At 39.8% G+C, this 17,916-nt stretch overlaps 1 protein-coding gene across 6 annotated transcripts in view; it reads left to right on the forward strand.

Moving 5' to 3' along the window:
* The first annotated feature begins 410 nt into the window (after nt 1-410).
* Nucleotides 411-17,916, forward strand: part of GRM5 (glutamate metabotropic receptor 5) — a 474,085-nt gene continuing 456,579 nt past the window's right edge. For 2 of the 6 annotated variants that reach the window (XM_023645596.2, XM_070273228.1), the window contains exons 1-2: nt 411-904; nt 16,793-17,654. In XM_023645596.2, the coding sequence (XP_023501364.1) occupies nt 16,994-17,654 (661 nt within the window). In that variant the 5' untranslated portion in view covers nt 411-904; nt 16,793-16,993. Of the gene's footprint in view, nt 905-2,857; nt 3,070-3,554; nt 3,726-16,792; nt 17,655-17,916 lie in introns of those variants that run through there. The other 4 variants (XM_023645593.2, XM_023645597.2, XM_070273226.1 and 1 more) reach the window with 3 other exon arrangements.

A 17,916-nucleotide genomic window follows, 5' to 3' on the forward strand; every position in this document is an offset into this window, starting at 1 on the left:
ATAATCATAATCATATTTCTGCCATGTCTTGCTTTTCTTTAAATTGTCATGCAATTAATTTATAGCAATCTCTTTTTCAGAGGCAGAAATGAAGTCTGGTTTCGGAATGTAACGATAACCTAAGCATTTTTTACAATCTTGGTCAACTATGGGGCTATTGGGGGAAGGGGAGCAAAGTCATTTGAGGAAGTAAAAGATATTTCACTGCCACGGAGGAAGAAATTGTAATGGATGGAGAAAGAATCGTTTGTAAGAAGTGCAGACAAATGCAAAATGGCATTATTAATAAGTAATGCCATTAAAGAGACCGTTCTTTCTAATCACTCACACTTCTGAATCATCTTGGGGTTCCCTGACTTTCTGGTTCTCTCTACCCTCCAGCAGTGGCGCCCCTTCTCTCAGTCACTGTCAGGGGTTTAAGTGCCATCGTTAGAGAGAAGCTTATTATCTACCTGCTCCTTCAGCTTCTCTCTGAGTGACACACCACCCACGCCTCCCCACTCAGCTCTTCTCCTTCCGCGGCTCCCGGAGGGAAGCTGAGGAGCTGCAGAGGGAGCCCGAGGCTACCCTCGCCTGAACCCTGAGACTCTGAGGCTTCAAGACCCTTGTCACCCCCCGCGTCGGTGCCCTGGTCATTCCTCCGCCCCCCGCCGCGCGCTGCAGGTGTAGGAGTCGGCCCTGCGCTGCGCTTCCAGCTGCGTCTGCCCGAGCGCGGCACGTGCTCCCGGCGCTGGCGCGAGACAGCGAGCGCCAACGCCGCGGCTCCCGGAGCCGCTCTGCCTACCGCCACCGCTGCCTCCATCGCCGCCACTAGCGCTCCAGCTGCAGCCGAGGCCGCCACGCGAGCGCTGGAAGCCCGCGACCAGCGGCTGGCTGGGGGCGCCAGGATCAGGGCGCACACCTGGTAAGCACAGCGCGTTTTTCTTTCTTTTAGCTCTAGAGTCACCACGGATGTAGGATACCGCCGGAGCCCCTCCCCCAGCACAGGGATGGAGAGCAGTCAGGCAAGGGGCGGGAGCTTGGGCGAAAGGGACCCAGGAGGGCAGGTGGTGGGCAGGTGGAGTACTGGTGGAGCCGGAGACGCTACGAGGTCCTGCAAGTTTAGAAAAGTCACCCTGCAAGGACGTGTGCTGTGTGAATCAGACATGAATTTCTAGTCAGGAGCCCAGGCGACCGCGGCGTCGCTCCAATGAGAGGTTTATGAAGATCATTTTGCTTTTATTTGCATAAGTGAGGGATTTAAGTGGGCTTGTTTCCATAGAAAACGAACTAAAAAAAATCAGAGGAGAAAAAATAGAGATCTGAGCCAAAGGAGGCGTTTGGACACCTCTCTTTCTTTCTCTTTCTCTTTCTTGCATACCGATACATGTGCACAAAGGGGTGCATATAGCAAAGGAGGGGGGCTTCTCTATCTTTGAGGCCATTAGATGTCTGAGAGGCTAATAAGAGCATTTGCTGGTCCTGGTACCCTGAAAAGAGGCAGCAAAAGAGGGACCTGATTGGGTGTAAATGCCAGTGTTCCATTTCTAAAATGACACTTCCATGACTACACTACCGAGAGGGAGAGGTTTTCTAGAACAGGGGGCCATTTTTAAGGGAGTTCACTTGCAACTCTGGCTATAAGCTCAAGTTCATATACTCTCCGTGGGGCTAGGAAGACGTCCTTACTCTATGTTCCTTTATTGAACTTTGGCAAAGGATAAGGTCAGAGAGAGGGATATGGGGAGAGAGAGGGAAGAGAAGGGAGATGAATATGACTGAATGGGCTGTGTGGGGTGCTGGAAGGAGCAGGAGACTGGAAGTCAAATTTGGCATCACTGTGTTCATTCAGTCCCACCCTGGGTAGTCCCTGGGCTGGTCTCTAGGGAAACGTGTGACCTTGAACAAGTCCCTCAACCTTTATGTACTCAATTTCACCATCTGTAAAATATAGAGGTTTTTCTGTGTTTTGAGACACTAAGTTCCCATGCAGTAGTGTCTGTATATTATTGTATGGGTTCAAGGATCTGCACACAAGGAAGGAAGAACACACAGAAAATCCAGATAAAGCAAGCTTCAGGGCACTCTTCCTCAAAGTATCAAGGGCATTTGTAAGCTCCTGGCTGTGCTCTTGGTGTAATGCATGCTGAAAGGTCTATGGGAATGGGTGAGCAGGACAATCAGACACCTAGCCTACAGCCAAGAGAAGCTGGAATTCTGAGTGCTGTTTGGAGAGGTTCAGATCCAGAGAGCTTAAAGTCACATGCTTTTTTATGGTAGCAATTAAAGAAGGAGGTTTGGTGGCAAGCTATGAAGTTCTTTGAATTTGAGGATTTGGGAAATAATCTGGATTGACTCTAACACAAGGAAAGTGAGTGGCATCCCACTTTAAATATTGGGCACCCAGGATGGCAGGAAGGTTTTAGAGTGAAGATCTCAGAAGACTGTAATCTGAGCAGAAGGATTAGGAGGGAGAAGGGAATAGATATTCCTCCTGAAATGAGGGTTCCTAGACTCATAGGAGGCAACTGGCATCTACCCAGTGTCCTTGACATGTCTGCCACTTGTCCAAAGACGGCACAGGTACCCCTTCCCCCTCAATGTAAATTCATTCTTAGAATTTAGAAATCTGCATCCTAGGTGCTGAGATAAGAAGGTTCACATGGTAAAACTCAAGTCCTAGGGGTGCCCCTTATTTCCCCCCATGTGTGAGCATCTGTTTGCGGAACTGGTTTACCCATCCAGATTCGAACTGAAGTCTGTGTTCCTAAAGGAACTCACTGTGCCACTTGGTGGCACCAAAAAGTTGCTCTGAGAACTCTGTTCTCTATAAATACAAACTACCATCCCTCCCTCCTCCGCTCTCCCCTTCCCCCCTTCTCCCCTTTCTCAGTAGCAGGGAGATTGCTGCACAGCCGCCCTCAGCTCTGCTGTTCTCCGTGCACTGAGTGAAGGAGATGAGCTTAAGATCATCTTGGGGGGGAGCCCAGGACTGGAGAGGCTGGCTCTGCCCCGCTGTTCTGCACGGCCCAACTTTATGGGGGGCTAGCTAGACCGCGTCTCACTGCCCGCTGTGCGGCCAACAGGGGGGTAAGCTTGCTAAGTATCTGCGTGCCCAAGTGTCCCCAGGCCCGGGAAGGATGTAGGAGCTTTCAGCTTGCTTGCTGGGTAGTTAACAGTTTGGTTTGGGGGAGGGGGAGGCGATGGAGCTGGGGTGGCCAGAACCTCGAGGTTGAAGTCTGCTCCATTTGCGGACCGCCTTAGTTAAACCTGTTGGGAGAAAAGGCAAGAGCAATGGGGTAAAGGAGGGTTGAGAAAAGGATTTTGCATGCCTTCGGATCCGAGGTCCCGCTCTCTAAGGCCAGGTGCGCGTGTTTAGAATGCAGACTGTGCTCCTCCAAACCACCCGAGGGCTCGGAATTGGGAGAAGCAAAGGTGGAAAGGGAAAGGAAGGAGAATTGCTTCCCAATAGATTGGTTAGCCGCCGCGACGGTGGCGCTTGCTGCGAGAGGAGGGGGGACAGCGGGTGGTGCTGAAAGCGCCGCTCTCTCACTCAGGCTAGCGTGCTTCTTTAGGAACCCCAGTCTGTGCCCTCCCGCTCTTTCCTCTCCCGTGGATGTATCTTTCTCTTCGGACACAAAGCCTGCTCCTTACCCCGGAAAGGCAGCATGAGCGGCTTGCGGAGGAGGGAGCCCAGGCTACAGCGACTTTGGGAAAGAGCTCGAGGCAGGCCCACCAGCTAGCAGGTAAACAGATCCTAATCTGCACTTGGGACTTCGCAGAGGGAAGTGAAGAGTCTACCTGGAGGGCTCTTGGAACTGGTGCTGGGATTTCTGACTGCCCCCATTTCCCTCGGAAGCAGGTGCTATGGGAAAAGGAAATCGAGGCGAGGTTAACAAGCACTTGTACTTGTTTAGGCACAATCTTGGTGCTGCCTCAGCTGAACTGTAAGCTTAAGTAGCCAGGCAGACAGACTCTCCAGTACTTTACTTCCCACAAAGAAATTGACACAAGCCAGTGGGAAGGCAGCATCTCCCTTCCACCTTCTTCTTCATTCCCTGCATGATGTTTTATTGTTCTGAGTCCCTTGAGATTGAGCTGTAGCTACTCTGTCTCCTTAATGCTAGCTGCTGGCCATTCGAGGCAGCCAAAGGAGCGTTGCCTTGTCCTATGTGCAGCCCCTTCCTCCAGTGGGACTAAGCTGATGTTTTCTGTGGTGTCCTTAGTTATATGACATTCTAGGCATTCTTTTGAGTTTTGGAGTGTTCAGGTATGCTACCTTTTGTTAGGTGTGCTTTGTGCTCCTCATTTCCCTCATCGAGCACAGGGCGTTTTCTCCTTTAATTTCTCTCTTATATCCATGCAATTACACATTTAAGAATCAGTGACTATTTCTGTATTTTATGGATGCCTATTTCTATTTAAAAGGGCTTTTGGTTTGGGACTTGAAAATACTGCTTCCTGAACTCATCAGGTTAATGCACAACCCACAAAGTCTCCAGCCTTCTCCAGCGGAAACCTTTTCAGCACTCTGGACAGGTCCTCCAAGATGTCTTAGGAGAAGAATGTGGTTAGAATACTTTCTACCTAACTGCTTTTCTTAAAAGAAAAGCTTTCCCTAGTCATTTACACTCTGCTTGACAAAATACATAATGTAGGTATTTTCATTGCACCCCGTAGATCTCTGCTATCACATGGCAACATTTGGGCTGTGGGCTATGGTCAAAGAGAAACCAAACTCTGTAATGTTCATTTATTAAAGGGCATATTGAGGTTCTTTGGGGGAAGGGGGATGTATTTGAATAATCCAAGTACTTAGCCAGTTCTTCACTTTACTTTCATAGGTAGATACAGGACTTTACTGTCACTTCGCAGTGTACATTACGGACATGACAATAAACACCAAGGTGAAAACTGAAAAACTGACTTATAGGTACTAGGTCCAAGCAGCACAAAATATACAAACTTTGGGAATACTTGAGTAACTACATGCAATTTTCAATTTTTATTCTGATTATTGACATTGTTCTGCTTTCTAGTACAATAATTTATTTCATTAAACATGCTTACTTTTGTGACTAAAGGATTTTATTAATTCTAATTTTCTTCAACACGCATTGAGAAGTTTATAGGAGTCCTATTATATTGTATTTTATGGAATTGTCAGAGCATTTTAGATAGGAAAACTAAATTATATGCTGATAAACTGTAGGCAACATTACAGGTAGAAAATATGAGATAAGTTAATCATGAAAAATATTGTACTTATTTGTACACCGTTTTCTCCCAGGCTTTCTATCCTCATGGGATGAAGAGAGAGACACATTCAACTATTCCTCCTTATACTTTTTTCTGTATTATTTTAGTAGACAGAGTGTAAACTAACTTCACAAAATAGTGAAGATTACCTTTTGATGTATGTTGGTATATGCTGAAGCTAATCAGTTTGTTTGGAGTTTGGATATACTGAATGTGTATTACTACAAAGCATGAAAATTCTACAAATCTAGAAATGTGTGTTATTTGTAATATTCAAAGAAATATTAATTCTAGTGCAGAGGCATCCTTTAGTCATCATTTTTGTTAATGAATGGAGCTTAGGAGAACATAAGAAGATAGGAGCATCAAAAGAAATATTTTTTGGTTTATGATATACTTGTATAACTCAAGAAAAGAAAATTTGGATTTTGAATTTTCAACTATTTGTAAATGAGATAATATCTTCTTGATATTCCTTTATCTCACCTGGTTAAAAAATGTTATGCTATAGGCTTGCTTTTATTTTCTTTAAGTTCATGGAGAGGAGAAAAAAAATCTAGATTTTACCAGTTCTAATCTTGTTTGAATTATATGTACCTTTGATCAGAAGGGGAACCAAGCAAGTCTTGGTGCATGCTCACCCCTGCTCTAATAAGTACCATTTATTGAGCACATCAGGCACCATGCCAAGCCCTGGATAGTTATTTAATCCTTATAGCAGTCATACAGGGCAATATTTGTCCTTACTTTTCTGTTGTTAAAACTAAGTTGCGTTTTTTTCTTCCACTGTCCTGTAACAAGGAAATGGAAATATATATATATATATATATATATATATATATATATATATATATATATGCATCTGATTTCTTTGGCACTCAAACTTACCCTTTTTCCATTACATTAGATAACTTTAATCTATGGTGTTAAACATCATAGAATTGTTTCATTGTGGTTTCCATTGAGTTGTGGTATGGTTGAAAGTGCAGACACTTCACAAGATTGCCTGATTTTGAATCCCAGTTTTGAGGCTTACTAGCTGTAGCTGTGTGATCTTGGGCAAATTACTCGACATTGCTCTGCCTCTGTTTCCTCATTTTTAAGATGGGGAACGGTTTGTAACACTATTAGCTTCACTGGGTGATTATGACAAATTAATTGCACAAATATAAGTAAAGAGCCAGACCCACAGTGAACACCACAGAAATGGTAGTTATAACTATTAATCCCATTCAGGCCTTTGAATATCAAATGTTTCCTAGGTTTCCCATGTTATTGAACTAAATCTTCTCAAGAGCCCTATGGTTGATACATAACTGCTGTCTCAAATATCTTCTCTTGTTTTAGTCAAACTATTCAGGAAATTTAAAGACTTAGATGCAAAACAATTGTACTTTATACAGATGCCATTCTGTTGGTATTGTAAATATGTCAGACCTAAAAATAATTCCCTAATGATTAATGTTTACAGTAACTCTGGTTATAGGCCACTGACTAAACTTTTGAGCACAAATGTTCTCAGGAAAATTAAAAGCTCATAATCATAATAGCACTTGTGAGCACTGTAGTAATAATGCAGCCTATTTACATTCATATTATTTTGAAGAGGAATAATTGAAAAATATTTTTAAAAAGTCAGTTTGCCTTCATACACAGTAATATAGTAGAACCCTTTAAAAACCAGGAAGAAAGATAAATAATATAATATTATATTACTTTTTAAAAAATAAAAATGAGGTTTTTAAAATTCAGTGTTTAAATTACTGCATAAAGTTATCATTCTTTACCTTGTGGAAGTTGATAATGAACTTTGTATTTCATACTAAAAATAGCCTTGGGAATGGTGAAGTATATCATAGAATACTCTTCTCACATTCAATTTTTGTAATTTGTGGATACCCAGAACTATGCTTATTTAATGTAAGACAATATCATTCTTGACTCTCGTGGTTTAATCTGTATTTCCCAAAATGAAGTTGCAAGCTTCAAGACAATATAATGCAGCCAGAAACAAGTTACAAAGTAAAGAAGGAATAAGGCAAGCCTATTTCAAATTACTCCCTGTAGAATTATTCGGCAGTTTCAGGAAAGGGCTTTGTGGGACTGACATATCCAGATGATTAGCTCCAAGTTGTGTTCTTTTTTGATGATTATGTAGACCTTGCCAGGATGAGTTTCATGTAAATCAGCTGTTTTCAATTGAGGATGACTTTGACCTGCATGGGACATTTGACAGTGTCTGGGGACACTTGTATTTATCAAAACTAGAAAGGGTGTGTTCTATTGGCATCTGGAGACCAGAGATGCTACTAAACATTCTACAGTGCACAGGGCAGTAGCCCCCCCCCCCCCCCCACAACAAAGAATTGTCTAGTCCAAAATGACAACGGTGCTAAGGTTGAGAAACCCTGACCTAAGTGATTCCAGGAAACAGAGTTACCTGTATTTATTTGTTTGTTTGTATGGCTTCTGAATGTAGCTGATGGGCATTACGTAAGAATTTAATGGAAAGCAGAGTCTCCAGAATGTTTTGCAATCAATGCATAAGGTTTAACCAACCAGCCCATTTCATCCGAGGGGGGACATTATCATCTGATTATGTTAAATGTGGGCTATGGAACTAGAGAGAGTTGGATTCATGTCCTGACTCTGCTCTTTATTATAGGAATGAGACTTCTGGCAAGATTCTTCACCTCTAACCCTTAATTTCTAGAGATATTTAATATAGGTAGTAATCATACATACCTCATAGGGTCATTGTGAAACTTACGTTAAATAATGCTTATATATTATTTAACACAAAGTAGTGCTCAATAAATATTAGCTATTAATAAGTTGCTAGAGATAGAGTTAGAAATACAAAGCCACATTTTCAAGCATCTGATGATAGGTAATATAATATGCATAGTAATGCTTTACCGTCTTTAGAGGTATGCCATAAATAACACGAAAGCAGCTGAAGGCTGCAAAATGGGTAGAGACCTAGAATCCCTACTTGATAATTAAATTGAGACTAGTTAACAGTGGATTACATCATTTTTATTGCTTTGCTGTGGAAGGCTGTTTCAGGTCTTCATGGACTGCTAAACCAGTTGTTTAAATGATTTACCATGATTTAGTGAGCTGTATTCTACTGCCAGCACCTTTTAATTAGTGCATAAAATTACAGATTTCACTTTTGTACAATATTATTTTACAGCTTTTGTTTGTTTAAGGGGCTTTCAATTAAAATATGGCATTTTTTTGGTCCTAGACTAAGCAGAGGGGGTGCTGGATTTGCTTGTTTACAAGGTCACAGATGTGTGCTGGAGATAGCTACAACAATGGCACTTTCCTCAGACTATAAAGCTTTCAGTATCATTAGACCTCAGAATGCGTCTTATCTATGGAATGCACTTGTTTTCAGGAAAATATATCAAAGGCATCCATGGCATATGCAATATTGACACCCCTGCCTATTTGTGATGAAGCTATTGCTCAGGCAGAAGGAATCATTTTAGTGTTAATGTCCTGAGCTGTGTGATTTGCTTGTGTGGGGATTAAGTTATATAAGACGCATCTGTGCCAAAAGATGGTCAGTATTTGAGAAGATTGTTGAAAATTAAAGATAAAGTGAGCTGTGAATCTGATTACAATATAAGTTGTCATTTGTGGCAAATTCTACACACCAATATTTCTCTTTTCTGTTCATTTAGGATACAATATGAGACTGTCTGATTATCTGAGAGAAAATACTTTTATGCATATTAAGTATGTCTATTATTCTCTATAATGGAGTAGTGATTAATTTTATTATGCTATAAACCTAGAAATATAATACTGAATAAAGAAGCCTAGTGCTTCTGAAAATAGGACCCTGAACCAATATATAATATAAGTTGCACTATTTATGTAAACTCTCATTTACCACTTTTGATTGAATTAAATGTCTCTATATTGTTAAGTTGTAGATCTATAACATTTTGAAAGCTTTTTAAATCATTGTATTAGTTAATTCCTCCCTATTACCTATATAGCAGGAACCCCATTTTTTTTTTGCTACCAACCTATAACCCATACCACTTCAGAGTTATAAACTAAAGCAAATGATTTATTCTCTTAGAGACTCTGTTTTCTGACGTATGAAATGAGGATAATCAGACTTTCTTAACAGTAATTTAGTTTTAGGTTGAAGTGAGATTAATAATGGAAAAAGGCTCTGTACCCTGAAAATAAAGTAATATTGTATTACTATTCCCCCTCCTTTTGTTTCCCACCAGACCCTTGCTTAACGAATGAATCAACCTCGTGGTGAGATAGCTAAAGAGAAATGGCCTCACCTATGAACATGTGGTGAAGCAAGAGAGAGCAGGTCCTCTTGGCAAGAAGATTGTATGGTACCCAGAATAGATGAGGTTAAGAAGAAAGGACCGAGAGTGAAGTTAATACCACCTTTTAAAATCTAATTGATAGACTGTAAAATGTGAAAACATTTATGTCAGCAATATCACACGTTTGTCCTGTAGAAATACTTCCAAAAGTAAGTAAAGTGCAGCATTGTTTATGATAGTAGGAAAATCTGCAAACAATCTAAATATCTAACAGTAGGGGATAATTAATAAAATTTTGGTGCACTCATATAATTGAAGACTATGCAATTGTTGAAAAGAGATGGATGTTCTAAGTGTGAATCTTGGCTCTGCTATTCATTTCCTTTGAAGTCTTAACCATTCTATCTCTCTGAGCCTCAGATCCTCCATCTGCAAAATATGCAAAATCTGTTTTTATGACAATTAAATGATGTTTCATGTGAAACACTAAGCATAGTGCCTAGCACATGGTAAGCTCTCTGTGTATTTTAATTATTGTTATCGTAGTCCCCATCATCAAAATGAACTAATATGGAAAGATATTTATAAGATATTATATAGAGAAGAATAAAAATATATTATGATACAGATAGATTTCATACTAGCATTCCGTTTAAATAAAAAGATCTATTTATAAAAGATTATGTGCTTAGAAAATTATAGAAGAGCAGACGCCAAGTTGTAGAATGTGATTAAACCTGGGTTTTAAGATGATGCTTTGCTGGGTTCTGGTCCCAGCCCTGCTAAAAATCATTTAATCTCCATGGGTCCCAGTTAATCTGAATCATCAACAGGGCTCTCTAGATATATGATGCTATTTTCCTTTATGTTGTAAAGCCCTGGGGAAGACTAAAAGTTTCTCCCTGCCACATTGTCAGTCCCTGCTTCTCTTTTTGAGGTGTTCTGTTGCTTGGACCCATTGAACAGAAGGAGTTTCATCATACAGTTTTCAATTTTCTGGGGTGGTGCAGGAGGTATTTTCTTGGACCCTTAATCAGATAGTTGACCAGAAAGCCAAGTGGAGGCAATTCACTTTATTTGTTCATTCAGCAGGGTTTATTGAACATCTATTTTGTACAAGGATTATACCAGATGCTGGGTATGGCACAGATTTAACCTTTAAGGGATTTGAAGTTAGAAGACAAAACGTGTATAAATAGCTACTATACTAGCTCAGTAATAAATATCATTGGGAAGAGTATGGATAAAAACACCACGTAAGTTCAGAGAATAGACAAAACACTTCAAGGTGAGGCATATGGGAAGATTTTATGAAGGGACTATTTAAAAGCATTGCCTCATGCAATCCTCATTAAGATTCTTTGAGGTAGGTACTATTCTCATTCCAGTTAGGCTCAGAGAAGCTAAGTGACCAAGGGCACACAGCCAAGAAATGGCAGTGCCAGGATTCAAACCCAGGTCTACTTGACTCCAAGCCCGTGCCGTTAAAAACTCTGCCATGAAGGCCACTGAAATAAGAGTCTATTAGGGATCAGAAGCAGCATGAACACAGCCATTGGGGCAAAGAGGTGTCTATCTGGAGGCGACGCAAATTTACCTTGACTAGCAGACTCCCGAGGAAGGGCAGATTGAGGGGAAACAGGCCAAAAGGGAAGCTGTGGCAGAAATCTAGAAGGCAGATCCCTCAGTCCTATACATTAAAAAAATCGCAAATAAATATATTTTGATAGTAAATGTAGAAATTTAGAAAACACAGATAATGGCAAAGAAGAAATACAAAATTACGCATATTCCCACCACCCAGACTACATCCTATTATTGTCAGAGTGTATGTTTCCAGGCTTTGTGTATGCATACATACACACTGCTAATATTTCTTGTGAAAATAAAACTGTATCTGCTTTTTATTTTTGCTTATTATAACATGAGTACTTCACATTTCATTTCCCCCTATACACACATGCGCACACACATGTGCACACTTAACAAAAGAAAGTTGCTGTTCCAAAAAATTTTCAGTTTCTTTTGCTGGTTTCTCCTTATCTCTGGGAATTTAAACATTGGAATTCCCTGGGGCTCAGCATCAGCACTGTCTTCTGTTTCCATTTCCTGGGTGATTTCACTCAGTTTCACAGTTTACAAAAAAGAACATCCGTATGCCGATGCCTTCCACATTTATTATCTCCCATGCATACCTCTCTCCAGAAATTCAGCCTCTTACATCCAACTGCTTATTCAGTATCTCATCTTGAATTTCTATTAAGTGTCTAAAAATTGATATTTCAAAACTGAATTTCTGTTTTCTCCACCCAAATCTGCTCCTTCACAGTTTTCTCCACGTCAGTCAGTGTGACATTACATTTTATTTACTCAGGCTGAAAACCTTTGTGTCCTCATTGATTCCTCTCTTTTCTTCACATCCCAAGTCAGATCTGACAGCAAACTCTTCACTGTCTCTTCAAGATACATTCAGAATCCAACAGTTCTCACCACCTATACTACCATCTCCTTGATCCAAGCCACTGTCATTTCTCCAATGTGAATTATTACAATAGTTTCCTACTTGCTCTCTCGGTTCTGCCTTTGTGCCTTTGTTCTTGTTAAAATGTTGGTCAATGTATGTCCCTCCTGTATTGAAAACTCTTCCATAAAATCATTCTCACACAATGTTAAAGCCAAAGTCTTTTAAGGTCCAAAATGACGCTACATTATCATAATAGCTCTTAAGCCTCACTTCTTCCTCTCTCCCTATTTTTACTTCAGTGTAGTCACACTGGCTTCCTTGCTGTTCCTTAACACGCTAAGCATAAATCTGCCTCAGAGACTTTGCATTTGACTTTACCCTTACCTGGAATGTTCTTTCCCTAGATATTTGCACAATTGATTCCTTTACTTATTTTGGGATTTTCTTAAATTTCACTTTTACAATTTATACTTCTTTAGCTACATAATTAAAAATTTCCCAGATCTCTGAGGCTTTCTATCTTCCTTCTCTGCCTTATTTTTCTCTTTAACCCTTATTACTGTGTAACATACAATATTTTACTTCCTTATCTCATTAATTGTCTGACAAACCCACTTAGATTATAGGCTCTATGAGGATGTGAATGTATGTCTCCTTTGTAACTTACTCTTCAAGTCCTAGAAGAGTGGTTACTACGGAATAGTTATTCAATAAACACTTAGTGGACAGATCACTAATAAGTATCAGAAAATTGATGTCTGATGCTAATGGAGCTGGTATATATCCTACTGGTCTATTTGGAATTTATACTATACTAAGTTCTCATATTTGGGGAGCAGTGGGATAACTTCTTATTTAACCTTATAGTTTTCAGGTATCTTAGCTTCATAGCTAATATCAATAAAATATAGTCATTGTATGTATCCAAGGCAGATTATGAAGAAGTTATTGCTTTATAATCTGGTGGGCTATAATCTAGTGGGGAATCCAAGGGTATTATAAATACACTTATACTAGATAATCATACACATTTCTACCTTCTAGGTACTGAATTATATCTTTTTCTGGAATATTCTTCACCCTCTAGTTTGCAAGGAAACTCCTGTAAGATTCTATATCTCTGGGAAGTTCAAACTGTGTTTGGGTGGCCCTTCTCATTTTCCCTGGACTTTAGAAATACCTCTTTTGCAGGAATGGGTGGTGAGGCAGTAAAGAATAAAGAAAAGGGTATGTTATGGAGTTGCTAAGCGTAGACATGCATTCTAACTCCATCACTTCCTAAGCGATTATCTAGTTTTTAACTTATCAAAACACATTACATAATTTGTAAAATAGAGAGTAAAAATTATACCTACATCTCAGGATTGTTGTAAGGATTATTGACAAACACATGCCTTCCCCACAGAGACATACCCACACACAGACACAAAATGCAAATAGCATATATCTTCTGGGGGAATGGAATGTATTTATTCTCTGCAACATGAAAGCCTTGTGTATGTCTGTAAATATAAAGTGCCTAGGACATTCTCTTTTGGCTTCTCTGACATCACATGTCCTTACTTTCTCTCCTTACTTTCCACTTGCCTCCGTCTCCTTAGCTGGCTTTTCCACAACCTGACCTCTCTGTTGGGCTTACTTCTCAGCTCCACCTTTTCTTTATTTATACTTACTGTCTAGGTGATTGTATTCATTCCAAAGATTTTATATATTGGTGACCCTCAATTTACATCTCTAACCCAAAATGCTCCTCTAGGTCCAGCCTTACATATCCACCTTCCTCTTTGACTTCTGTATCTGGATGCTTCAAAAGCATCTCAAATTTAACACATTCAAAAGCAAATCATTGTTTTCCTCTGCTCCTCATCTGTTATTGTACCAGTCTATCCAATCTATTTTAATGGTACCAAAATACACTAGTTTTTTAGACTTGAAAACTGGGAGTAGACCCAGATTCCTGTCTACGTTACTACCGACATCCAGTCCATCAGCAAGTCCAGTTGATTCTACTTGCAAAATATGTCTGATTGTGTCTGCTTCTCTTAATATCTGCTGTCACCAATCATAGCCAAGCCACTATCATTCCTTACCTAGATTATTATAAGTGTCTCCAGTCGGATTTCTGTAGTCCATTAATCAGCACAATGGGCAGCTAGAACAATCTTTTCTAAGATTGGATTGTGCCAATCATTTGTGTTCCTCTCCTCAATGACTTTCTGTTGCACTTAGCATCCAAATTTCTTTCAAGAACCTACAAGGTCTTATGTGGTCTGGCCCTTTATTATTCTTTTCAACTTCATTTCGTACTGCTATTCCTCCCATTTTTTATACTTTAGTCACACTTTTCACGTGACGGGTTTCTTTTCATTCTTCATTTTATTGTTCTTTGCATTCATCAAATTCCAGTTAAAGTCACCTTTTAGAATACTGATCAACAAACCCCATCAATTTAGGAAGCATGTATACCCTTTTCACTCTTGAACATTTAATTCACAGGAGAGAGTCATAGCATAGGCCACCACAAATATTTGTTAAATGAGTTAATGAATAAATGCCTGGTGAATGATGGGTGCTCAATGAAAGGTAATGATAGTAACTATCCATATACATCATTGCATTTCTTTGTTACATCAGTCTTTCCACTCAATAGTTAATAGATATTTGTTGAATGAGTTAAATAATAAATTTAACCTGTAATAGGAATAAAATCTTTCAGTACTATATATATACTATGTCTCAGTGTATAGGGCTTGCTGAAAATAACTCAACTAATAAAATGCATGAGGTTGATATTTTAGTTTTACCAGTTTGATGAGTAACTTCTAGTCTCTCATATCACTTTGGTGCTCTTATATAATAAAAATGAGTCCAGTTTTGTTACTGAGTTTGCTCACTAACATTCTAGCTTTAATGAGAAATTGTGATTCCTTTTACTTCAGATTTTTCTTTTTGTCTGCAGTAGAATTCACATGATCATGAGAATAAGCATGGGTCCCCAGGTCTTTGGTCTAAGCAAAGTGAAGGGAAAGCTTGGGAATATTCAGATAATTTCCCAATGAGAAAATTAGTATCAGTCTTTGTTCCTTTTCCCCTTGTCTGCAATGCCAAATTTCATACCAAAACTGATGCTTTCCCCTAAATATTGCCAAACACCTAGTTATTCTGGAAGATCTAGTTATTTGTGAGGTGTTGTATTTTAGTGTTTGGCACTATACAGAGGCAGCCTTGCTCTGTTGCCATAGGAAACAGTAGAAGGAAATGGCGAAAATGAGGGTGAGAGTGATTAGAAATGTGATTCAGCTTATATTCGTTTTGTGTCTGGACTAGAATTTCTGCAGATCTGATGAGTTTTAAAAGCCATTAGTATTCTTGAAGAAGCATCGTCATTGCATAAATTCCTCAAGAAGCATCACCTATCTTTGAAAGGTGGTGCTTAGGGAGTTAGTCACTTTAAAATAATTTGAGATCCTTGGCTGGCAGAGATGATGACATACAAAATAAGTCTCTTATACAATCCTTTAAATAATCCAAATCACTAATCTGCCAGTTCCCTTTTACAAATCATCCTAGAATTTGCTGTAGGCAACTTGGGACAAAATTTCCTTCTTCCCAGGAGTTTGAACTGAAACAGATGACGATGTTCCTAGCTCTAGTGGCTTGGAAGGGTAGTTCCCAGTATGCATCCTCCCAGCCTTTTGAGTCTTGTAATGTGGAAATTTTTCCTGGATCAGGGATAGACGACTGATAACTGTGAATTTTCTTACAAGACTCTGTAATTACTTTGAAGACTCTGGAGACCAAGTCAGTTGCCAGAGAATTTTCTGTCCTCACCACCTAGCCACAGAATGCCCTTGGAAATTGAATAACAGAAAAGATCATATCTTGAATGTATACAGCCCTGTTCAATATACAAAACATTTGCATAGTTGATATCTTATGTTGGTTCCCATAAGGCAGTCTAGTACATATTATCCCCTCTTTTCAAATGTCAAAATTCTGGTACTAAGACGTTAAACAACTTACTAATACTTCTTAATAGCAGAACTGGAATTTGAACCTGAATATTCTTTTCTCCAAAAATTGGTGCTCACTTTGCTATGCCTATGTATTTGGAGGGCATTTTACTTTGTAATCTCTCAATCCTCTTCCTTCTCTCCTACAGTTCATTTAACTTGGAGCTACCCACCTGGCCTCATTTATCTTTGTTCTGTCTCATATGGAAATTAGACATAATATTTATTGGGGAGATTATTCAACTTGCTTTACATTACATTTAAGGGGAGTATGTAGGCTTTTTTTTTTAGGCTTTTTGTAATTGCGTAATTAATGAAAGCTCAATGCTAAAAATTTGGAAAGAAACAGAAAGCATTTTTAAAACAAAAAATATCATAATCAAGAGATCACCAATGATTAATATTTTGAGGTGCATACTCCCTAGAGTTTTCTTTTCATGGCGTAGTTTTGCTGTCAGCATACTTTCTCTCACCTCCGTATGACAGTATAGTGTGGCCTGCCACACGTAAGATTCGATTTTGTGTACTCCAGATGAACAAATGAAAAAAATATTACTCTAAGCAAAGTAGGATCAAGAAGGTATATCAGCTGCTTCAGCAAATCACAACATCACCAAGGAGAGTCAGAAAGATTTTTGAATTTTTTTTGTAGGTAGATAACCTGCGTCCTCAAAGCCCTCTTTTTCTTTACCAGCAATAGACCATGAGAGCTTCCCAAATTAGTTGCACTTATGTTGTTAAATACCCATTCTATTTTTTTTTTCCAGATTTTGAAGATCATGATCACATGGATGCATCCAACTAAATGGTACCTGGGGACATGGTGGTCCTTTAGAAAGCACATCTAAATTATTGGCTAATTCCTTGGTTTGCCACTCAACTTAAGACATTGTTTGAGCCTATCTATCAGAACTCTCCTAAATTTTCCCCACCATGCTATCTTTATTAGCTTGAACTCCTTTCCTAAAATGGTCCTTCTGTTGATCCTGTCAGTCCTGCTTTTGAAAGAAGATGTCCGTGGGAGTGCACAGTCCAGTGAGAGGAGGGTGGTGGCTCACATGCCAGGTGACATCATTATTGGAGCTCTCTTTTCTGTCCACCATCAGCCCACCGTGGACAAAGTTCATGAAAGGAAGTGTGGGGCAGTTCGTGAACAGTATGGCATTCAGAGAGTGGAGGCCATGCTGCACACCCTGGAGAGAATCAACTCAGACCCCACACTTCTGCCCAACATCACACTGGGCTGTGAGATAAGGGATTCCTGCTGGCATTCGGCCGTGGCCCTAGAGCAGAGCATTGAGTTCATAAGGGACTCCCTCATTTCTTCAGAAGAAGAAGAAGGTTTGGTGCGCTGTGTGGATGGCTCTTCCTCCTCCTTCCGCTCCAAGAAACCCATAGTAGGGGTCATTGGGCCTGGCTCTAGTTCTGTGGCCATTCAGGTCCAGAACTTGCTCCAGCTTTTCAACATACCTCAGATTGCTTACTCGGCAACAAGCATGGATCTGAGTGACAAGACTCTGTTTAAGTACTTCATGAGGGTTGTGCCTTCAGATGCCCAACAGGCACGGGCCATGGTGGACATAGTGAAGCGATACAACTGGACCTATGTGTCAGCTGTGCACACAGAAGGTAAGTTTCCTTTACATCCATTAAGTATGTGATAGTATGCACTCAAAAGATTGTCAGTTATAACTTCAGGTTTTAGAAGGTTAAACTATTTCTAATTATTTGGGATCTTTTGAGTTGCTCAGTTATACTAGTAACATAAGAAGGCACTGGGTGGAAGATGTGTAGAGAGACAAAGATTTAAGCCAATATGGGTGCTTATGTGGCCATTGTTTGGCAAAATGGAAATTTTCTTTGGATTATGTACTACATTGTTTTTACTTTG

This window comes from Equus caballus, chromosome 7 (assembly GCF_041296265.1).
Source record: "Equus caballus isolate H_3958 breed thoroughbred chromosome 7, TB-T2T, whole genome shotgun sequence".
In the NCBI taxonomy this organism is placed as follows: domain Eukaryota; kingdom Metazoa; phylum Chordata; class Mammalia; order Perissodactyla; family Equidae; genus Equus; species Equus caballus.